Raw genomic sequence first — 10,000 nt, forward strand, 5'->3', positions numbered from 1 at the left:
TACAAGATGAGGTTATTTCTCACCAGGTAATTCCATCGTTTTAGAAATAGCAGCTACTTTATTATTCATCAGCGGTCCATACTTGAGTGTTTTCTCTTCATCTTTCTTGCCACGATTCTCGGCCCACGGACAGCTCATCTCGATGGTACTCACTATCTTTTCCCGATGGTTACCTATCCTCGCATCCACCCTGTTTGCCTACATCTCGTTATGCTCTGCGAAGACGGGAATATCCCAAAACGCTTGCACATCTTGAGATTCATATCTTGGAGTACCACGGGGGCACCTCATCAACCAGCTTAAGGTCTCGTAAAAGCTCAAAATACAACACCTTTAAGACCGCATTATGCCTCTCAAAGTATTTTCTTTGGGCCAGCGCTGAACATCCCGCGATCACGTGTGCATACTCTGTTCCTTTCCCACACAACCTAGAGGTGGTGTCATTTGCAGGGGTGGTAACGATCTTATAATAGGAGTATACCTTTGTCGGTAGCATCTGCTCATACAGATCCATCATACCCGCGATCGTATGAGTCGGTGCGCGTTGCCAGGTCGCCATCCACGCGAAACATTCTTGTCTACTCAAGTCTTCTTCTTCTTCTTCTTCTTCTTCTTTTTCTTCTTCTTCTTCTTCTTCTTCTTCTTCTTCTTCTTCTTCTTCTTCTTATTATTATTACTATTATTACTCTTATTATTGGATGTATCTTTTTAATTTACGTGGCCAGTAGGCAGATCTTTGTATGCCGCGACATTAGGGAAGAACAATTATTCATGCAAGTCAGTTTTTTTTCAGTTTTTGCGAGAAAAGCTGCAGGGCATGGACCTAGTCCTTCGCAAACCACTGCAGAAAATGTTCGATTTTTGAAAGAGTTGTTTCCAAATTTTTTTCCGGAAAAACCCGACCTCGTGTTCGAAACGAGAAAAAGAAGAAAGTGGAAAATTAAACTTTGAAAATCAAAACAAGATACGTGCTGCATTTTATCGAGGGAAGGAGACCGGAGGTCCTGGAGATAAACCCTCGGGGCAGATGCCGGTTTTCTGAAAAGCTCCAAAAAGCATTTTGTGAAGTTAATATCTGCTTATTCTAAAAAAAAATCTTTGAACGTGTTTTCAAGACCAGAGAAAACAAAAACTTTTTCCTTTTGGAGCGATTTATAATGATGTCACCCGAAATAAGCGCGACCAAGCATGCAATGCTCCGGGTCACACCTTATGTTTTGCAAAAAAGACATTATGTTAGAAATATTTGGCATCGTGTTTACAACAGAATTTTGTTGAATTTTGGCGGAGATATAACGCCATAAAAATCTATCTATTTCCAGTAACTGACTTCGTTCGTGACAGGTGACGTTCGATTCTTTCTAGATTCACTCTTCTAAATCATTTCGTTGTTATCATCGTAAATCGCATTGTTAGTTAGAAACGAGTCAACTTCATATAATTTCACAGGAGTTTAGATGGATGGCATGCAATGCCGACCTAAGATCGAGAAAGCGTGTCGCCCAAGCCTTGTTCCGTCAAAATTTCATGAAAATTAGATGAAGGGTGGCTTACTTCATTCTTCAAGTGCTTTAACCCATTAACTCCTGGGGCTTCCCCATTAACGACAGAGTAAAATACTAAGTATGGCCGGTTTAGACCGGTTTAGGTAGGTGAATGGGTTAAACATTGTGTATCAATGTTACAAACCCACAAAATAGTCAACTTTGCGTGCATTGGAACATTTTTCTCTCGTTGCTTTTGGCTTTGGTAACGTGCTGTCTCCAGTGGCTTCTCGAAGAAACGGTGGAAGTAACATGCAGGTCATAGAAGGAGGTAGCGATGAAGAAAATAGGCCAGTTCCTGCCCAAATAGATCAAAAGCGACCTTTGAAATCCACTGATGGTAAAACTCACGTGTTGCCTTATTTAGTAAGTATTTTTTTCTTTAAAATAAAACCAAAGGAGCATAATGTTGAAAAATAAGAATAATTTGAGCATTTAATTTTTGGGACAAAAATCGAGCCTTGCCAGGAGCATAAAATGCTAGTTTTACCAGCCAGTTACCCGGCTTTGAAGTTGGTTTTCAAGTTCTTACGGAGTTTGAGGAATTCCCCCCCCCCCCCCCCCCCCCCAACACAATATTGCCAACAGTGAACAGACATTTCCTTGTCTATTTTAACATTGACTGGGGGATGGGGTACTTCTATTTTGAAAATTTTAGCGGAATTTTGACAGTTGTGCTTACTTTAATTTGTAACGTCTGAGATGTTTTCAGGCCCATCCTGGCGTAAGCGTCCCAACTACTTTTGCCATTGATTGTAGATAAGTGGTTTTTAATTTCTTGCAAACATGGTACACAACTGTGTCCGTACGTGTTATAACTTTGTGGTGTCAAAAGCTGATCATTTTCCGTTTTTAGTGGTGAAAAAATACACTAATACGAGCTGATATCATGAATCCGTTTTCAGGTAATTGGACCTTTCTGCAGTCTGTTTTCTCGGTTCGAGACACACGAATCATCTATTAAAGAGAGTTATTAAAATAGAATTTAAAAATCTATAAAAGAGGCAAGACATACAGTATTGATACACTGTTAGAAGAAATCGAAAAAGCGTGTGATCATATCCACAGGAAAGCCACATGAAAGGTATCCTCCTCAAAAAATATCACTGTTCATAGGGAAGCTTGTCATCGACATCTAATGACGTCATAGATGACATCATAATAATAATAATTGAAACTTATATAGCGCATTTTTCATGCCGAACATGATCAAATGCGCTTTACAATTTAATAAAATAAATAAAAATAAATGAAATTACAAGCAGTTATGATTAAAAATAAATTAATGTATAGATAATAATAATAATAATAATGATAATAATAATTAAATAATAATAATTACAAGGTAAACAATAAATATTTGACGAATTAAAATGTATAAGAATTACAAATTAAAAGCTTCTTTAAAAAGATGTGTTTTGAGCTGGCACTTAAAACTTGAAAGAGAGTCAAGGCTAGATATTTTACAGGGCAGATTGTTCCAAAGCTTCGGGGCTGCGTAACAAAAAGCTCTTCCTCCAAGTGTTGAAAGTATCTTGCCACTAGGAGTCTCAAGCATAATTCTTTCGCTAGATCTGAGTAAATATCTAGTTGATGATTTCCGACTGATCAGTTTACAGATATAGTCAGGTGCCATGCCGTGAATAGCTTTAAAGGTAAAGAGCAGAATTTTAAATTCAATGCGGTACTTAATTGGAAGCCAGTGAAACTGATATAGGACTGGTGTAATATGACTGAACTTCGGTTCCTTGAAAATTAGTCTCGCAGCTGCATTCTGGACTCTTTGTAACTTTTCAATTTGTACTTGTGGAAGTCCGTAGAGTAAGCTGTTACAGTAATCTAATCGGCTTGACACAAACGCATGAATTAAGGTCTCGGTGGATTTACGCGATAAATGTGTTCTTATTCGCATAATGTTATGAAGATAATAGAATGATGTATTACAAATTTTGTTTACGTGAGAGTTCATCGACAGCTTGTCGTCAATAAAAACACCGAGATTTTTCACAACTGACGATGTCATTACATCAGAATCGTCCACGGTAAATCGAAGAAATAGGTGAATCTTAGGTGATTCGCGTGTACCGTGACATTACAGCTATCATAGTAACCCCAACGCCTGTACTCATTCAATCTGAGATTCATTCGGTGTTCAGTCTTTTTAAACCTTTACAGAATTATAGAGATTATACATTTTAAGCTCATTGCAAGAAAAAAACGTGTTAACAGACGTTTGGTCGCGTTTAATGACTGTCGTCATAGAAACACACTACTGCAACATTTATCGCAATTTAGCTTGTTTAAATAAACGAAATGATGTATGAAATGAATCATATATTGAACTGTGGATATGAAATCTAGTGAAGCTATTATCCACGCAATTATGAACGTAATTTTATCAATTCCGTAGGGATGCCTGAAAAATTCAAGACTTCAGCGGGATTTGAACCCGTGACCTCGCGATACCGATGCGACGCACTAACCAACTGAACTATGCAGCCACACACAACGTCAGTGGCTGCATTGCTCAGTTGGTTAGTGCGTCGCATCGGTATCGCGAGGTCACGGGTTCAAACCCAGCTGAAGTCCTGAATTTTTCAGGCTTCCCTACGCAATAGCCCTTTTTACGGTTAGGTTTTCTCATTTGCATTACAATATAATCTAGCATGTATGTGAGGCAATTTCGGGCTATTTTGTAGCTTTAATCCGAAATTGCCTCGCATTCACGTTAGATTACATTGTAATGCAAATGAGAAAAACTAACCGTGAAAAGGGCTATTGCTAAAATTACGTTAATAACTGCGAAGATCATAGCTTCACATGAACCCACAAATGACCAGCTCCCAGTATATGTAGCTTCATAGCTCAGTTGATTAGAGCGTCGCACCGACATCGCAAACCCCGATAAAGTCCTGAATTTTTCAGGCTTTTGTGCGCAATTGCTAACACTGCGAGGATCATAACTTCACTTTATCAGCTTGTTTAATTTGCAAATTAGATTCGAATCCGGTGAAATTTACATTTTGATGGCAATGTTTTACTAAAATGGAGGTTCTTTTGAGAACTATTTTAGATTTTGAGCGCTTTTAAGCTTTTTGATTTTTGTCAGTAGAACAATTTACGGCACTCCCTGCTCTGGGAAAATCAGGCCTTGTCTCTCTTCCATCACCTGAAACAAGCCAAAGACTTCAACTCAAGTCTGGCTAGAGTTGTCTTCTTCAGGAGCACCCAACGAATCTGTTCCTCACATTATCTGTTCCCCAGAGGAATCTTGCTGGCTGGCAAAAATACAGGTGTTTCGATGAGCTGGCTGTGAAATTTTGTTATGGATAGAGGTTTTGCCCGGGAATTACTGACTTTTTCTAGCATTTCAACCCGAGCTGGCTGTAGAAACTCTGAAGAATCAGGACGACTAAAAAAAAAAAAAAAAGAACCCCATCCCTCTCCCAGAGAATAGTCACAAACAAACGATGGCTGGTCAGAGTGATTGCGTATGCGGAAAAAAACTGTTTTGTCCCGGTTTTGTCCCTTTTGTTCGGTCGTTTTGGATGGAGGGATTTGAAAGCGCGCGGGATTCCTGGCTGGAAAATTAATTTGATCAGCTGGCTGGGAAACCAACCAATTTTATCTAGCTGGCTGGGAAATTTCTTGTGTGTCTTGCTGGGAAAAAGGAACAGATAATGTTCTCCCAGCAACACTGAAAAACACCTGAAAATGCCTTAATAACATTTATTTTCATTAACTGGGGTATAATAATACATTTTACAACAAATTGGTCGTTGGGTGCCCCTGTCTTCTTCCCAAGCATTTCGAAGATCTTCTGTGTACCAAATTCTAAATTCCTCCTTAGCCCGTACTTTCAGGGGAGAAGGCAAGGAGTAGAACAGCAGCTCGGAGGAGTTTACGTGAGCGTTGATAAGGAAATAGGAGTCGTTTTCGTAATCTTGTGGAAATATTACTTTGTTAGCCCCATTAGTGACAAGTGTTCATAGCCCGCTTCCCTTGCAACCCCTTTGGCTTCCAAAAGGTTCCTTGTTTTTATTGTAGGTGACATAACCTGATCGATCAGTTTTTAGTTCATTGACAACGGAAATGCCTAGTCCACGAGATTGTCTCCTCTTAACAATACTTCGTTTTTATTGACGTTTTCTTTTCTGCTTCATTTCTCTTTTCACAGTTTCTTCGCAAGAAGAGCGTTTTTGTACTTACTTTTGCACATTCGGGAAGACATGTTCATAATACAAATAACAACATTAACAACAAAACGAGCATTTAAGCTTTATTGCTTTAATGAGCAAATGATTACAGGAAAAATGTTCCATCCACAAGTAGTAAATATTATGGGAGAAGGAACTCATGTAAGACACTTTCCTATAAAGCAAACGAAACGTTCGCCGGTATATCGCTAACTGAAACGAGTAGCGTACGTACACTTCAGCTATTTAACACGTTATAATTTTCAATAAAAACTAGGCACTTACATTATTCAGTACCTTGTTTAGTTTGCAAAATAGATTCGATTCTCATGAAGAATACATTTTGATGGAAACGTTTCGCTTAAACCGAGCTTCTTTTGAGAACTATTTTAAGATTTTGAGCGCTTTTAGGCTGTTCGGTCTATATAGAGCAATCTACAACATGCTAAAAGCTGGTTTAGACGTACGACGCAAGCATAGTCATAAGCTCAAGCAAGCATAGTTGCGTCACCGGTGTAAACCAGGACAAGCACAAGAAGACAGAGAAGCACGTTTTTTAATTTACAAGCTTACTTTGTAAAATTTTTTAAACTAGATTTTGTTTAAAGTTATTGCAAGTCATTTTTATTTTACACCTGACCGCCCAGCCTGCGCTCCCTCACCAGGTTATGAAACTCGCCGTGCTCTTTCCGCCTACGAAAGATTTCCCTAACCCAAACCCTTTTTGACTTCTCATCTATTGCTCCTTCCCTTCGCCTTCTCCTTCTTCGCAATAGAGGAACAAGTAACAACATCTCCTCCTCGCTAAACATCTCGGCGTCCGCCATTTTGGATTTAAAATTTTAGCGCCAAATTATTTGTTCACTGCTCCAGCGTAACTATGTCACCCTATGCTTATTGCACGTGTAAACAACCTTGTGCTTATGCTTGAACTTATGCTTATGCTAGCGGCATACGTGTCAACCAGGGAAAAATCAGAAAAGGATGTGTCCCTATTCCATCGATTGAAACAAGCCAAAGACTTCAACGCAGGTCTGGCCAGAGTTGTCGTTTTCATGACCATCTATAAGATCTGCTTTGAACCAAATTCTAAATTCCTCGTTAGCTCGTACTCTCTGGGGAGAGGGCAAGGAGTTGAACAGCAGCTCGGAGGAGTTTACGTCGGTGTTAGCAAGGGAATAGCTGCCAGTTTTGTAATCTTGTGGAAATATTACTTTGTTAGTCGCGTTAGTGACTAGTGTACATAGCCTGCTTTGCTTGCAACCCCAATGGCTTCCAAACGGTTCCTTCTTTTTATTGTTGGTGACATAACCTGATCGATACACCAGCTTTAACCTGAAAAGAGCTCCATCGGACGGAATAGTGAATTTTCCATACGAGTCATCCCTGGCACCGAAACAGACCTCATCTTTGTTAAGTCGAATCCAATACAGAGCTGTAAAAATTACATGAAAAAAAAAGAAAAAGTGAATCAAACTGAATTAAAATGATTTGTGGTTATAGCCGCCATTACGTAATTATTTCCTATTTCCCTAATTTCCAATTTTCCTATTTCAAACTTCGAGTGTCTTGGAAACAAGTTTACGACCGAGCGCGTGTTACGAGTTCGAATGTTTTGAGGAAAGGTAGCTTGCAAACTAAACTGAACGCAGGGTTGTCGGAACAACAAAAAGAATATTTATTCCAAAAATGAACGAAGTTTCCACGAAGTAAAACTCTGAACAACACTTACTCAATAAACTTACACGGCCTCCGCCAACTTGAATAAACACTGCTTCTGTAACACTTGACTAAACACGGCTAACGCCAACTCTCTTCGCTTGTGAAAAACTAGTCAGAAAAACACTCCGCTTGGACTCGTCTACTTATATACTCGGACAATAAACTTCTAGAACTTTCTAAAATAGTAATCAATCTAATTATAGAAAGATTACAAAACATACCGATTTAGAAACGCTTACGCACGAATCTAAAACAAACAAACTACGAACTCTCGCGAAGCTTCTAGAAAGTAACGCTTGTCACGCAATGCTATTTTTCGTAACAGGGCGTAAGAAGATATTTCGGTTGAATTTCCACAATCGCGTGACTGCTCATGCAATATCCAGTGAAGGCTGAGACAATCAGCCGAAATATTTTATCACGCCAGAAGGTCCTGATCACGAAAATTTGATTACGGCCACTTAAATTTTTTTTTTCAATTTCGTATCTGACTAACATTTTTACTGCTATAAAATGTCTCACGGCATGAAAATGCTGCTATAAAATGTCTTACGGCCTCAACAAAAGAAATTACAGTAATTATAGTCAAAAGTAGTAGTAGTAGTAGTAGTGGTAGTAGAAGTAGTAGTAGTAGTAGTAGTAGTAGTAGTAGTAGTAGTAGTAGTAGTAGTAGTAGTAAAAACAGCTAGTATTAGTAGTAATAGTAGTTTATTTCGCAAATTACATTGCGGCCATTTGGCTGAATTGCAAAATTTAATGTCCATTCCGAAATTGACCATTAGAAATTGCAACAACTAGCTTAGTAAAATTCTAAATATGTAAATTTGAAGCTTATGCTGTAAAAATAAGAATATGAAAATATGCACAAGTAACTGTTTTGCTCTAGTTATTTTTAATAAGTACTTTAAGATCCACTACGGAGATGGCGACGAAAACGCCACTTCAAATGTAACTTTGCACAATCCTAATTTTTTTTGCAATTATTTAGTCTCGTTCACTTCGTACAATGTGGGCGAATTATCCTGAAATTGAATTTATACTAGCGATTTCGGAGTAAAAATATTTGTACGCTCACGTTTTCACTCACGTGGTCACTCAAATTTGGTGATTTCACGTTGTTCTAAGGCAGAGTTCAGGAATAAAATGCGTGCCGCACGTGCAGCACGATTTCAACCAATGATATTCTTGTTCTGTGGCGTTGTTGTTGCCATGGCCGTAATCATTTCTTAAACTCCCTAATATTAACCCGAATACATAAGAGCGCACAAAATGTCTTTGCGTGTTCGTGGTATGTATCGAAAGTGTTCTTATGCTTTAGCCTTAGTGTTGTTATGTGACCTAATAATTTCGTAAAAGGAGACAAGATAACTTATGTGGTAGACTGAAAATTTTATCCTACACAAGCTGTACGTACGTCTAACGTAGTTAGACCCAACCTAGCTAAAAACAGTCCTGGAAAGGTTGCATGGAGAGAATATAGACATGGCCTTCCTTTGCAATTGTGCTCTCTATAAAAAAGAGAGGATGATTGGAGAGAACACATCCGCATGACCTATGATTGTTTTCTTCAATCTATTTTAAGCTTAGCGCCATGCTGTGAAAGCTATTTTGGTGTCGAGTTTTAATGACGTAATTACAACTAACCGATCAGGTGTACTCCTTAAAATGACCACAGGCTAAAAGAGGAAGAGGAAGAAGTCCATGTATGGTGGATGCCAGTTCTCTAACCTCATCCTCTTGCTTGCTTGGAAAACCGGCGTGCTCTAATCGAGGACCAGTCTGATAGTGAGTATTGTTGGTTTTCAATCAAGTGATCAACAGCCATGTTTTTCAAGGAAAACAAAATAATAAAGTTCAATTCCCAGAGGATTGGGTCAGGACACAAATATGGCCGCCGTTTCTTTGTTTAGGGGCACATGGCGGCTGTGACGTCATGTGAAAACCAAAAATTTGTGAGTCGCTGTTAGGTGTAACAAATTCGCAGTTGATGTCAAAGGACGCACAGTGCGTTATATCCACAAAAACTGGAACACTACAATATTTTATGATATGAACAAATAGGATCTCGGTTATGCACTGATGCTATTTTCGGAGATCATAAAGAGAAGTAGGAAAAATTAAGAAAAGTAAGAAAAGATCACGGAAAAGAAAAGAGCAGTACAATGAATGAAGGTGAAAAATAAGCCGATCACTAAATACTAGCGAACAGACCACGCGGTCGGTAAATCACCTCTTTGTTCTAAAATGAAAACGACTTGAGCGTTCTTAATTAAAAACATCTGATAACAAAACAGCGAGACAAATGCACTTACGTCGAGAGATGATTCCAAAGTTATCCTGAATAACCCTAATATTTCATTAAAAATTTGCCAACTTAAAAACTACGTGTCAAGGCGACGATGCGAACGACCACACTGTATGAATAATACCAGTCAAAGTCCCTATTGAAAACTGTAACTAATCAGTGAAATTGATCTTCACGCAACTAAACGTCACTACCTACACAGCGTCTACATTGAAGACGGCAAAGAGGAAACG

At 38.7% G+C, this 10,000-nt stretch overlaps 2 protein-coding genes across 3 annotated transcripts in view; both read right to left on the reverse strand.

Moving 5' to 3' along the window:
* LOC138010167 (uncharacterized) overlaps positions 1 to 138 on the reverse strand; it is a 1,918-nt gene extending 1,780 nt beyond the window's left edge. Inside the window, exon 1 of the mRNA XM_068857112.1 lies at positions 83 to 138. Within this exon, the coding sequence (XP_068713213.1) occupies positions 83 to 138 (56 nt within the window). The remainder of the gene's footprint in view (positions 1 to 82) is intronic.
* A 6,021-nt stretch (positions 139 to 6,159) lies between these two features.
* Positions 6,160 to 10,000, reverse strand: part of LOC137975325 (uncharacterized) — a 9,401-nt gene continuing 5,560 nt past the window's right edge. For both annotated transcript variants that reach the window (XM_068822426.1, XM_068822419.1), the window contains one exon: positions 6,160 to 7,175. In XM_068822426.1, the coding sequence (XP_068678527.1) occupies positions 6,733 to 7,175 (443 nt within the window). In that variant the 3' untranslated portion in view covers positions 6,160 to 6,732. The remainder of the gene's footprint in view (positions 7,176 to 10,000) is intronic.

Source organism: Montipora foliosa, chromosome 1 (assembly GCF_036669935.1).
Source record: "Montipora foliosa isolate CH-2021 chromosome 1, ASM3666993v2, whole genome shotgun sequence".
NCBI classification, from domain to species: domain Eukaryota; kingdom Metazoa; phylum Cnidaria; class Anthozoa; order Scleractinia; family Acroporidae; genus Montipora; species Montipora foliosa.